The 14,398-nt window shown below is 40.3% G+C and overlaps 1 protein-coding gene across 1 annotated transcript in view; it reads right to left on the minus strand.

Moving 5' to 3' along the window:
- Positions 1-363: 363 nt before the first annotated feature.
- Positions 364-14,398, minus strand: part of LOC126379674 (uncharacterized) — a 52,574-nt gene continuing 38,539 nt past the window's right edge. Inside the window, exons 35-42 of the mRNA XM_050028491.1 lie at positions 14,055-14,271; positions 12,971-13,089; positions 12,016-12,183; positions 10,975-11,065; positions 9,351-10,324; positions 8,199-8,298; positions 7,225-7,299; positions 364-5,153 (exon numbers count right to left, since the gene is read on the minus strand). Of these exons, the coding sequence (XP_049884448.1) occupies positions 4,975-5,153; positions 7,225-7,299; positions 8,199-8,298; positions 9,351-10,324; positions 10,975-11,065; positions 12,016-12,183; positions 12,971-13,089; positions 14,055-14,271 (1,923 nt within the window). The 3' untranslated portion in view covers positions 364-4,974. The remainder of the gene's footprint in view (positions 5,154-7,224; positions 7,300-8,198; positions 8,299-9,350; positions 10,325-10,974; positions 11,066-12,015; positions 12,184-12,970; positions 13,090-14,054; positions 14,272-14,398) is intronic.

Raw genomic sequence — 14,398 nt, forward strand, 5'->3', positions numbered from 1 at the left:
CAGTCTCAGCTGAGATTCGTTTATTAAAAAAAACATGCGTTGAATGTATAGGAGGAGGAGCTCGGTGGCGCAGCGGTTAACGCGCTTGGTCTGCGATTGTTGAAGTTAAGCAACTTTCGCAAAGGCCGGTAGGATGGGTCAAAAAGTTTTCATCACGAGCTCCTCCGTGCTTCTGAAGGCACGTTAAGCCGTTGGTCCCGGCTGCATTAGCAGTCGTTAATAACCAATCAGCACTGGGCTCGCGTGATGGTTTAAGGCCCGATCTCCCTATCCATCCATAGGGAAGACCCGTGCCCCAGCAGTGGGGACATTAATGGGCTGATGATGATGAATGTAGAGGGAAGTAGAAATAAAACGACCCAGTTGAGCTATAATATACATTTTGCTTAGAATACGGCTTACAACCAGACGCTTACAATACCGACTACAGACGCTAATTATATCATCGGCTACACTTCAATAATCACTCGTCAGTAAAACCTTACGTTACATCGTATTTTAGTCAATCCCGTAGCTTCGTACAGCCATGAGTAATATCATGTACCCACTTTAGAACCCTGTCGCACTATCATATTTGACATTTAATGAGACTTGTGGTTTAATTTGTCAAAAAAGTTAATATGGCATGGTTTCAAAGTGTATACATATTAGTACTCGTGACCGTACAGAGTTTTCGCTGAACTACACATGTATTTCGTCGTTGCCAATTTAAAATCTCTTATGTGTCGCTCTCACCAAATTTCTTTTTTGTCAGGATCGAATAGTATTTAGCTTCATAAACATTCAGTACAAACTCTTATGTACGTAAATATCAATTATCTTTTAACACATAGTCATACAAAACATTTTATTTTATTTATTTTTTATTTTATTTTATTTCAATTTTAATTTGATTTATTTATTTTTTTTTATTTTAGGCGGAAGTTGCTTTAATTTCTGTAAAATTGTCTTTTAATTGGCAACGACGATTTATAACTAGGACTGCACCATTTCCCGGCTATTAGCCGTAAAAATACCTCCACCAACCTGCTGTGGAGCATGGCGTATGCCTCCTGGCGTAGGCCTGTGCCCAGTTTATAGGCTGTATATGTTTTTACGTACCATTCGATGCAGGGTCATAAGTTATAAGCACATGAAATATCAATAATTAGTCACGCGCAGAACAAAGTATTGACAACAAATGTAGTTAAGTGAAAATGGTATAATATTCAAGTCAAGAATTTCAACCCCTGTTTAATGTTTTAGGGGATTTAAGAGCGTATTTTTCGATTTTCCCTTACATTATACAAAGGGACCCCCAAAATTGTCTTCTAGCAATAATTTTAACAATTTCCATTCGTCACAATTACGTTCATTGAACACAGAATCACCTTGTAAAGTTCGTTATAAGTTTTCACGCAATATAATTCTCTCTCAAATAACGCAATTCTGTATTTCACATATTTCATAAAAAAGTCGACATTTAGTTTAAAATTCGCGTCAAATGTAAAGTTACACACCCGTATTTTAAGATCTTAACTCAAATCTTTCTCGACTCCGTTCTCAGTTGAGGCAACCTTAAGGACGACCTCGGATGCAGCTCAAAATCGGTATTCATCGACGTAGCTTCAACCTGACCTCGACTTTCCTCCAGGAGGCATGACGTCATCAATTTCGTATTATTATGTTGGCAGTATGATAAGTGAGGGGCAAGTCACAGGGACTGTAACCTGGAACCTGACAGAAGGCAGCAGTAACTGTCAGGACTAATCAGAGGCGGAGAACAGGAGTCCTAGTATGGCTTTGTAATAGACTACTCTGGGCGCCATCCCATCCCACTTGCGTCAGACAGACTACTCCGGAAGGCAAGAGTGAAACCACTGCCCTATTTTTCCCTTTAAAGTAGCATGGAGAAAATGCTGCATCGACAAGAGCGTGGCTCTTAAATTGAGTGAGAAGTCCTCAAGTCGAGGACGTACGACGTCAACTTAAAATACCAAAATGCTCAGCTGAGGCAGAGTCCAGTAGAAGAAGAGTTGAGTGAACATCTTAGACCGAAGGTGTTAGTCAATCCTTGATCAGTCACATTTAAGTTTACAATATTTTAAGTCATAATTCACGTTTTGTCATAACATTTCTTGTAGTTACAATTCTTCATTTCAGATCTTTAAATAACATTTTATATGTTACCTCGTCGTTATTCGAAATGCTTTTAACATCACAATCCTGTCTTCGTCAAAACCGCAAAAATCGCATTTCAATATACTTTGTTTTTTATATATATTATTTAACTTTATAAATCTACAAACCACACATAATATATTATGTAAAAACACGTTCGGTGATAAATAATGGTTATACAATGACATTATTTAATATTGTATGGCACAATACATATGTACAGTCATGAGCAATATAATGTACCTACTTTAGGACTCTGTCGCACTAACATATTTCACATTTAGTGAGACTTACAGTTCAATTTGTCAAAGAAGTTAATGTGACATGGTACCAAAGTGTATACATATTAATGCTCGTGACCGTATGAAACAAACCAATCGGTTTACTGATATGATTATATTAACTTTATACGAGATATCAAAGAAACACACGCCGATGGGAACAGGTAAGGAAGTGAACGCTTGCCTCGCACATTGAGGCGCCAGGTTGAAACTCCAGCACAGGCCTAAACCAATGATTGTCGAATTTGTTTGGATTATAAATGATTATCACATGCTCAGAGGTGAAGGAAAACATCGTCAGGAACCCCACCCGAGAAATGCGTTTTGGAGGTATGTGACCTAACCTGTATTGGACTGGTTTTCCCTTCAGGTTAGAAGGTCTGCATGTCGCTTCTGTAAAAAACTGGACCTGACAAATCTTCAGGTTAGGAAAGCGGACCCTGTAAAAACAGGATAACGTTAGCGAGATGATGTTTTATGATCAAATGAAACTATTTAGACGAACAGACAGAAGTTGATAATTTGTACAAACCGCCAAAATGTTCATAATGATACGACACACCGTCACTAGATGGCGCTTATTGTCATATGTAAGCATGTACAGTAGCGACATCTAGTGACTTCATGGCGAAACAGATAATATACCATTTTACGGTTTGATTGCATGAATGTTTTTTTTTATTACTTATTTATTAAATATCATTCAAAAATAAGACGTCCATCTAAACAAAAACCCCGTACAGCTTTATGCGAAGAGAAATTACATTGATATCTCGTATAAAGAAAAGTCAAAAGATATTTGTGAACATACTAAAGTCTGAAGATGGTTATGGTATGTGAATGTTCGTCGGCGAATTGTGTGAATAACCCTCATTTTTGCTTCGTCGCAGTCTGGTAAATAGTGGAAAATCTGGCACAATAGGGATCAACCTGAACTCTATATACCGATATTAGGCAGCCAAATTACTGAAATGACAATAAAAACTAGAAGCTTAAATGTAGGTGACAGCACTGTTGAGTGTTCCTAAATTGTGACAGTTCTCCATATTTTTTTTTGATTTGGTTTTCCCCGAAGGGTAAGGCAAAGGGAACTATGCCCATACAGCCATGTCTTACGTATTTTTTTTCTTGATGATTGATGAAATGATGAAAGGTGATGATGATGAAACCTAAGCCCCCACCCTCGGAGTAGTCTCCTACTCCGAACCCCAAACGAATTAACTCAAAAGTCCGCATAAACTTTCGAGTTATGAAGCGGCTTCTTGGCACGAAGCGAAAATAGGCAGATACACTTTGTTTATTGAATACTCTGATATAATAACACTCGCGAATGTCTTCCGACTAACTTAATGCGATCATTAACCACAAAACACCACTTCGTATTAATTATTTAGATTATCCAATGAAGAAAGCAACTGTCCCGTTCCCGTTTCTGTCCAGCTAAAATTCGTAAATTGCTATACAATTTGGAGCAACGTGGATTGTATCCCGTCTGAAGGATGAGTTACGAAAAATAAAAGCTTCCAGCTGAAAAAAAGCTGCTTTGATTGAAAAAAAGTTTTTCTAAGTTTCTTCTTTCCCAATCTTTACGGATTAAATATAACACTATGATTTTGTGATATTATATAGAATATTTGTTTTGATTTAATTCGCCGACAATCATTCACATATTCATTGGCATAAAGGGTGTTAGCGACATCGTAACAAATACTGAGGGGGATGATTCAGACCATGATTCTGAGTTGATATCAGGAATTTTCCGACGCTAAACTCATGTCTTTTTTTAATTATTTGTTTTTCTTTCTTAGCTTTACATAGTTATTTTCGGACAATCAGATAATAGGCTAGTTCCCAACTAGTCAAATCAGTTACTTTTTACTAAACGTCAAAACACGAAATTACTATGGAATTTGTATGAAAAAGCACTCTGTGACGTCATAGAAAAACGTGACAAAATGTCGGACTTATTATTACGTTTTTCTTGATTAAAATTCATAAATAAGTTTAATAGAAAAAAGAAAATGTTTTTCGTTAGTTTTAGATGTGTCTTTATTTAGTAATCAGAATTTCATAATTTATCTTGAACCTAGTACACGACCCAATTCAAGCCTGAAGAGTCCTTACCAAACAAAGGACAGTCTCACAGAGTGATTTCGACAATGTCCCCATCGGGACAACCCCAGCTGAGCTGCTGTGCCCAGCAGTGGAACGTATATAGGCTGTTCATGTTTATGTTATAGTTATATTTGATTAAATTTGTTTAATGTTTAGTACTTATTACTTTTATCTTTTTTTTTGTATTTCTGGCTTCTTGTTATTTTTTCATGTTTTTGCTATACCCTCCCTGGTCTATATGTGTATATATAAATAATATTTTATAACAACTGTTTACCTTAAGGTGTGCAATAAATACTTTGACTGTGACTTTTTGACTTTGCGATAGATAATTCCAGATTACATTAACTCAGAATCATGGTCTGAATCATCCCCCTGAGTATTAGTTACGGTGTCGCTAACACATGTACGTAACTATTTATTTATGGTTGTGTCTCAATGTGGCTGCGATGTCCCTCACATCCAGTTGCACCTTGGGTTTGTGGTGTGGAGGCTCGAAGTAGAAGTCGAACCGCTTGAACGACTCAATCTCGCGCTCCGACACCTCCAGGGTAGACAGGTTTGTGATGCTGCGGTCCGGGAGGAACACGCTGGATTCTGGGGACGGAGAATTTAGAAATTACAGTGAAACTGGCCCCGATTCCTGCAGACACCTCCTAATTTTACTTTAAGTTATACCTGTCATTTTCTTATCCGCCGAAAATGTTACTACAGCACTAGTGAACACCTTAATGATACTGATGTTAAAATTTGAAAAGCTTCCTTCTCTCTTGTACTTCGATTTTGTTGTGCCCGAAAGGGTCTGTGATGTGAAACTCATATGTAACTTATAAACTTGTACACCATCATAGTATGCAAATAAAGAATATTGAAATATTGAAAGGAAAGGGACGGATGATTCCCAGCTCTTAGTTTTAGGAAGAATGAGTAAATGAATGAATAACCCGGGCGAATCGAAAAGGTATCTCGCTGGTATGCAAACCATTTGACGTGTGCTGTCAACATAATTCTGTCGGGTTATTGGCCAATGTAAAATGTTTAGACGGTTGTTTTAGATTTGTGCTTAAAATTGACGTGTGTTCCATAAATTTTATGCTTGTCGATTACCCGTCCCTTTCCTTTTCGGCGGATAAGAAAATGACAGATATAACTTAAAATAAAATTAGATGGTAGTTACAGGAATTAGCACCATTATCCAATATTCAATATTCTTTATTTTTTTTTCTTTATTCTTTTCTTTTTTTTTTTATCTTAAGTTAATACTTAAAAAACAGTTATACCATTGTATAACTGTATTTTATCCCTAATAAAAAAAAATGGCTAAATTGTATGTATAGTTGAACAATGACGCAGGGAGAGAATTTCTTTAGCATATCGCATCATAAAGTGGAGGAATATGAAAATGGTAAATGTAATATTGAAGACTATAGACAACCGGAGAGGAAATATGATTGGCCACCTGATACGACACGATTCATTTGTAACAAACATTATAGAAGGAAAGATTGAAGGGAAGAGAGGAAGGGGTAGACCTAGGATAACATTTATGAAACAAATAAAAGAGAAGGTGCAGGTCGTGTCGTATCGGTCCTTTGTTCTCACTAGTTCGATTCATTAGTTCGATCGTCGAACTAGTGAGAATTATTTTTCTCATTAGTTCGATCGTCGAACTAGTGAGAATGTTTGTTCTCACTAGTTCGATTCATTGGTTCGATCATTGTACAATAGGTACATAGAATAAAGGCTTTCATATACTTATAGTAGGTATAATAAATGATTTATTGGTGAAAATAAAGTCACGTCAAAATTACAATCATGCATAATTAGATTCCAATAGGATTGTGCCCAATCCGGGTCCATATGTGTTACATACCTTATATTACCAACCTCCTACCATATGGAACGCAATAAATGATATGATTATGATTATTTGTAAATTAATAAAAATATCTTGGTACAACTATACTTGTCTTTGATCAAATACGTAGATGAAAAATATTTTTCTGTCTTGCTTATCTCAACAAGCTTAATCAGAAACTAAAAAAAAGCTTTTAAAAATTACAGTTGTACAAAATGAGGTAGAACCATAAAACATTCATTAACATAACTTTGAAATGAAATATGCATGATTAAATATATTTTGTTCGATTTATTTAATTCTCACTAGTTCGACGATCGAACTAATGAGAAAAATAATTCTCACTAGTTCGACGATCGAACTAATGAATCGAACTAGTGAGAACAAAGGGTATCGGTCGGGAGGTGAAGGCTTTGGCGGGAAGAAGAGAGGAATGGCGATTACTCCACCGACAAGAGCGCAGCTCTTAAATAGAGAGAGAGAATGTATACAAATTACCTATGTTATTAGTAGCTTGGTATTAGAAAGGTAAGACCATGGTTTGTTATATCATGATTAGTAGTATGTATCCTAGTATATGAAATTTGTATTTTTTGATGAATAAAGTTTATTAAAGAAAGAAAGAAAAGAAAGAAAAATATTTATTTCCCCACACAAAAACATTGTACATGACAATTTACTAGTTTAAACTGACAGATTTTGTGAAAGGGCTTGGCGGGAAGAAGAGAGGAATGGCGGTTACTCCACCGACAAGAGCGCAGCTCTTAAATAGAGAGAGAAATGTAATATAAATGCAGTGAACATACAGACCGTGCGCGCGGCGCGGAGGGTCGGGCGAAGGCCCGCGCGGCCCCGCCGGCGTGGGCGAGCCGCCCGCCGGCGCCGCTGGGGACAACACAAGCGCTTGTTATAAGGTGTATCAAACTTGCACAAACTATTTAACGGTTGCCTGGAAGAAATTGCTGCATGAGCAATAAGGCCGCCTGTTGTGCTTTTCTGTATATGCTGTCCTTATCTCTGTATTTTGTGTCCATTGTGCTCAATAAAGTATTTTATCTATCTATCTATTTAACGGTTCTATTGATTCTCCACATCTTTTATCAAAATTTAAAACAAGTACTCCGCTGAGACTTCGTAGGAAAAAAGCCTACTCCTTCTTTGTAACTCCACCATCTAGAACAAATTTGGGTCAATATGCTACTATTTCCAGGTTGTGCAGATTGTATAATGTGTTGGCCAGATATCATGATCTTGACATTACTATGCCCTTAAATGCACATAAAAACATTGCACTGGCTGCTTTTTGTTAAATTATTTCTATATTTTTTATTTTTTTAATATAGTTTATATCTTGTTTTTCTTGTTCACTTGATTGTGCATGCTGTGACTACTTGTAATTGAGCTAGCTCTTAATCTTTTTTTTATTGTCTGTAACTTTGCATGTGCAGAGTGTAGCTTGTAAGTTGTCCATAATAAATAAATAAATAAATCAAATTCAAACATATCTTCATTCGCTAGGTAACATAGTTACACTTTGAATTGTCAATTTTTACATAACGAACGTCTCATCCGCCTAAAACTACTGCAGCTTCTCACAACCTGTATAGCCGGGGAAAAGAAGCTGCAAGAAAAACCTCGGCACAGGGCCCTAGAAGTTCTTTAAAAAATAAATACAATTTCATACCAGGTAAAATTTTGTATCGGGTGTGAGCACGCAGCGGCCAAGTAGTTAATGCCAACTGCGGCAAATGTACAATAGGTCAAAAAAAAAGCGTGCAACTCACCAGTGCTGTTGTTGGTGTAGGCGGGCGAGTATAGGGTTTCCGGCCAGGCGGGCGCGGGCCGCGAGAACAGGGACTCGCCTTCTACCGGGCCGCATTGCTCCTGGAACAGAATCAGAATCATTTATTCAACGTAATTATCATGTATAAACTTGTTGAAGGTCAATGTAACATTTTTGAATTAAAACATGACATAATCAATATTTTTATTATAATGTTAATCTGTTGAATATTTAAGCACATAAGACTCTACCTGTAGACAATGTTTTTGTAAACTTTAGAAATGAATTTGAATTTACGTCATTTCGCAAGGTGTTATGGCTGAGGAGAAGAAATGACAAGAAACTGCAACAGCAACACATCTTTTAAAAACCATGTTCATAATAGCCCTGCTGTAATGATTTAGTGAGGAATGAGGAGCTCGGTGGCGCAGCGGTAAACGCGCTCGGTCTGCGATTTTTGAAGTTAAGCAACTTTCGGCCGGCCATAGGATGCGTGACCACAAAAAAAAAGTTTACATCTCGAGCTGCTCCGTGCTTCGGAAGGCACGTTAAGCCGCTGGTCTCGGCTGCATTAGTATCTCGGCTCGGCTCCATCAACAGCCCACTAACGTTCCCACTGCTGGGGCACGGGCCTTCCCTATGGATGGATAGGGAGATCGGGCCTTAAACCACCACGCGGGCCCAGTGCGGATTGATGCTTATTAACGACTGCTAATGCAGCTGAGACGGCAAAAGAGACAAAATCGTGGGTCCGCGTTAAGTCGCGTCGCGTTTTTCTTTAAATACCTTATTGGAACACAACAGCCTCCGTGGTCTAGTGGTTAGAGCGTTAGGCTCACGATCTGGAGGTCCGGGTTCGATTCCCGATGGGGACATTGTCGAAATCACTTTGTGAGACTGTCCTTTGTTTGGTAAGGACTTTTCAGGCTTGAATCACCTGATTGTCCGAAAAAGTAAGATGATTCCGTGCTTCGGAGGGCACGTTAAGCCGTTGGTCCCGGCTATTAGCCGTAAAAACATCTCCACTAACTCGCATTGGAGCAGCGTAGTGGAGTATGCTCCATACCCCCTCCGGTTGATTGAGGAGAGAGCAGCCTGTGCCCAGCAGTGGGACGTATATAGGCTGTTTATGTACCTTATTGGAACAACCTACCTGCCCCTTGTGAAACTTGGACTCGGTGACGTGGTGGATAGTCACCTCATTGTTCAACTTCGACCCAACTCTCAACCTTTGGAAATATGGCAACGAATCACCGTTGGACAAATGATTCATCCCTTCGTCACCCTTCCCAAGATTTGACTCATTCTTATCGTTGAATAGTGCATTTCTGAACACGTTCCTGTCTTCTTGTCCAAATGGAGTGTACAGACTACTGTAGTCACTCCGTTCCTCCTCTCGTTTCAACGGAGTGCCAATTGGCTCCGGTCGTTGTATTGGGTTGGCAAACAATGAGGAGTCAGAGTCAAAGGAACGGTTTGAATCGTTGGTAGGTCTCGTCCCTATAGGGTTGGGTGACACCGTTGGCTTAGGACTATTGTTTTCAAAGTATTCCGGAGCGAGGAAGTTCCGTTGCTGATTATCATCTGATGTCTTGAATAGGGAATAACCTTCATCATTTTTCTGTGTGAACGATGCCAAATTCATGATCCTGGCTTGGAACTCATCGCTCTTTGGAGAATTTCTTGAAGGGTCTATCACATATGTTTGGGGGACTGGTTGCACCGGAGTATACACGTTCGGGTTGACATAGTTATACTGAGGTTGCCCGTACAAGGGATTCATTTGCGGAGATTGGTTCCGAATACCCATTAAACTTTGCTGGTGCATCATGGACATTAGTGGGTTTCTGATCGTGTACATTCCGTTTGAGGTTGGTGTTATCGTTGCCTGGCAGGCGTTGGGTGGCATTGGAATCGGATCGGGGATTCTTATCTCTTGCTTCTTCTGCACCGGGTTGGTGATTTGGACCGGTGGCAGGTTGGGGTGGAACATCGGGTTGCGCAGAGTGACCATTTTGGTTCCATCTGCCTTTGGCTCCTCTGCTGCTGCTTTCTTCGCCTTCTTTTTGGCTTTCTTGGACTTGGCTGGCGGCGCCGGCTCGGGGATTATGATTGTTTTTGGTTGTTCTGTAAAAAAAAGAAATTGTTGGGTTAGGGTAAAACTGAAGATCTAACCCGGGTGCTTTCAAGGCCAGAGTGAACAGGCACCTACTTCTTCTTCTATCGTGTGGATTGAGAGGTACATTACCAACCTCATCAACCCTGGTGTCAGGGTTATTATTGAGCCGCCAAAGGCCCCTGACATGGCTCATGTAACGACTACTTACTTACATCATTAAGTAGTAACCGGGACCTACGGCTTAACGTGCCTTCCGAAGCACGGATCATCTTACTTTTTGGACAATCAGGTGATCAGCCTGTAATGTCCTAACCAAACTAGGGATCACAAAGTGATTTTTGTGATATGTCCTCACTGGGATTCGAACCCGGGACCTCCGGATCGCGAGCCCAACGCTCAACCACTGGACCACGGGGGTCGTCAGGCACCTTCTGGGCTCCATCTAATGCCTTCGGTCAAGTCTGGGGCCAAGAGCAAACCCATCAAAGGTAAAAAAAAAAACTTCAACAAGTTTATCCATAATAATAGGCTAGTTCCCAACTAGTCAAATCATTTATAGAATTTGCATGAAAACGCAACCTGGGACGTCGTAGAAAAACGTGATCAAAGTTGCACTTATCATTTCTTCATTTTTCTTTATTAAAAAAAGTGATCTCACCAGCTCGTGGCGCCGCGAACACCATCATGTTCTGGTCGTGCAGCACGGGCGGCGTGGGCGCAGACTCCAGCGAGCTGCACTTCCACGCCGGCTGCAACACACGAACCACATTATTATTATAACATGGCGTAGAATCACGCCTGTACGTTGGTAGAGGTGTATAGCACGGAATAGGATAGAGAGAGCGAGAGAGAGAGCGGTTTCCCTGCTCGATCGAATCAGAAATGAGGAGATCCGCAGGACAACTAAAGTCACCGACATAGCTCGGAGAATTGCAAAGCTGAAGTAGCAGTGGGCAGGACACATAGCGAGGAGAACCGATGGCCGCTGGGGCGGAAAGGTTCTCGAATGGCAACCACGTGTCGGACGACGCTCAGTGGGTAGGCCCGCTACAAGGTGGTGACGATCTGGTGAAGGTCGCGGGAAGCCGCTGGATGCGGGCAGCGCAGGACCGATCGTCGTGGAGATCCTTGGGGGAGGCCTATGCCCAGCAGTGGGCGTCGTGCGGCTGATGATGATGATGAGGATAAAGAGAAAGGGGGAGAGAGAGAGAGATAAAGTGAGGGAGAGAGAGGCCCTAACGCGTATTTTGTATGAGAACAGCTGTCGCTTGTGCTTAATATAAAAATAATGTGAATGTAAATAATTAGTTCAGTGATTTTTTAAATCAAGTGTATCTAGCCTATTTATTTATATTGTTAACCTTCTGTATTCTTCTGTATTGTTGTTTTTGTTTGTTGTTATTGTTTGTTTCTTGTTGTGTTGTGTTGTTGTTGTTGTTAACCTTCATTATTCAATATTTCTTGTTTGCGATTTGTGTGGTAAAAATAAATAAATATTAACTGATTATTACACGCTTCTTTGACGTCCACCACCACCTTATGATCATTTCGACGAACATCCATCTTGGTTTTTTATAATTGTTTTGTGGAAATTTCATATGATGTTATTGTCTTTTTTGTGTGTGGCGTCCTTTTATAATAAAGTATTTCTATTCTATTGTAAGTATTAGCGGCGTGCCTTGGGCCGCAGTGTACTGACCACGCTGCGTATGTGGGGCGCGTCCCTGGCGTGCGCGGCGTGCACGCGCGTGAGCGTGATGCCGGGCGGCAGCCGCAGGTCGGCCACCTGCACGCCGCACGACAGCTGCTCCATGATGCTGCAGCCGCCCGCCGGGGGCGGGGCCCCGCCCTGCGGACAAGCACACACCTTTACTTCGATGTTTAGTCAAGAGTCCGTGATGATATCCAAGAGCTTTACTCGTCGAGTGCTTCGCTTAAACCCTAACGACTTCCGAATAGTAGTGGACAGCATTATTATTGTAAGCATATGTGGAGAACTGGACGTCTGCTGCAACGGTGGTGGCGGTCAGGATAGTTGAGTTTAAGAATTTCTTCAAATTCATACAAATTTATTGCAAATAGGTAACGTAGACATGTTTTATATGAGGTCATCTCGCTGTCGTCGTGCGCGTGTGCTGTGTAGTACGCGTAGCAAGCACACACACATGCTAGGAGTTGACAGGGTCACTGCCCACTCAATAAACATCTATTCAATTTAAGGATAACGGACAGCCCGCTTTGTAGAGGCTGTCTGGATACAGAAGAAACTGCCATGTAATCCTGGAATGCACGGGAGTGTCAGCACAACGGGTACAAATCCTCAAAGGAATGGGTCGCTTTGCAAAGCCTGAAACCCCAGGAGGCTTCCGAGCTTCTGGAAGGAGTTAGATTGGCTTACGTAGTCAACAATAGCACGCATAATGGGCCATCTAAAACAGAGCCCGCTAACTAACAGAGTCTGTGATAGACTTAAGGGGGTTAAAAAGGACTGAAGATAGAATTATGTCGTTTTGTCGATTGGTGCTAATTTGTGAAACCAAATAAGTCATGTAGTTGTGTCAAAATACGAACAAAATCACGTGACACGTTAGGGAATAAACAAACTATACGATTTCGACAACATTTATTTAATAAAAAGAAGATACATTTCTTACCTTGTTGGTAATGACCTCGACGGCGGGGCCGTCCGGAGCGGCGGGCCGGGACTCCTTTTTCTTTTCTTTTTTTAGCGGCGCCGGCGGCGGCTGCTTGTTCGGCCTTGTGGGGACCGCGGCTGGAACACAGACACGTTTTTTTTTTACAAATAATGCCATCTTGATCTACAAAAAAACCTTTTGTTGGATATGGAGCTATATTCTGTTGACGATTTTATGAAAAATTTACATTGTATTTTATTGTAATTACTTGAATGTAATTTTATTTTATACACAATTAATTTATTACTCATATTAGTCGTGGCATTGTATTGATTTTTTATCTTTTGACATTTTAATTTGATTTATTATCTTCTTTGTTGACATTCTTTTGACGATCATATCTATGTTGCTACCGTTTTATATTGCGTCTAAAATGTGTTGTACAACTAAATATGAAATTAATGAATCTACATACATGCACACATAAACTCACCCGTAATCCCAAATGGGGTGGGCAGAGCCACAAGTAATCAAAGACAACTTGCAGCCACTGTTGATACGATGTCGTAAGCTGGATATGATGAACCTTATGGTGATAAGGGATCAGCCTATCGCCCATAACATTAGTCCATCATGTTAGAGGACACAATCCCTCTGTCGGTTTTTACGACCCGGGAAGACAAGCAGCTGAACGTGTTCTATGTTTTTTTTATTTGCTCCCAGAACAGCATAGAAACATTTCAATTTATTGAATCTGTTATTAACTTAAATTGTCTACACATACATATACAAACTCACGCCCGTTATCCCTAATGGGATGAGCAGAGCTACAAGTAATCAGTCTCTGGGTGGGAATGGTTTTCTAATTTAAATGTGTATAGCGGTGAATGAAAACATAGTGACGAAACCCACATTTACAAGAAATGCATTTTCGGAGGTATATGACCTAACCTGTATTGGGCTGGTTTTCCCTTCACTGGTTGGAAGGTCAGACAGGCAATAGCTTCTGTAAAAAACCCGGACCTGTCAAATCTCCAGGTTATGTAAGCGGACCCTGTGAAAAACGGGATATCTAACGCTAGGAGATATCTCTTCTACTCACCAGTCTTCTCCTGTTTGTTCTCCTTTCCTTTCTTCTCCTTCGTTTCCTTCTTAGCGTCTTTCTTCTCTTCCTTCTTCTTCACGGGCTCCTGTTTCTTAACTTCTGTTTTCTTATCTTTCTTGCTGTCTTGCGCTTTGGACGCTTCTTGCTTCCTGACGTTATCTTTCTTCGCTTTGGCTTCTAGCTCCTGCTGTTTCCGCCTTTCCTCTTCTTCAGCCTGAAATGAATGAGAAATGGATAGTATTCTATGTCAAAGATTGAAATTCTGATTACTAAATACAGACCGATCTAAAACTGAAAAACATTTTCTTTTTTCTACTTAACTTATATACGAATTTTAATCA

This window comes from Pectinophora gossypiella, chromosome 29, assembly GCF_024362695.1.
Source record: "Pectinophora gossypiella chromosome 29, ilPecGoss1.1, whole genome shotgun sequence".
Lineage (NCBI taxonomy): Eukaryota > Metazoa > Arthropoda > Insecta > Lepidoptera > Gelechiidae > Pectinophora > Pectinophora gossypiella.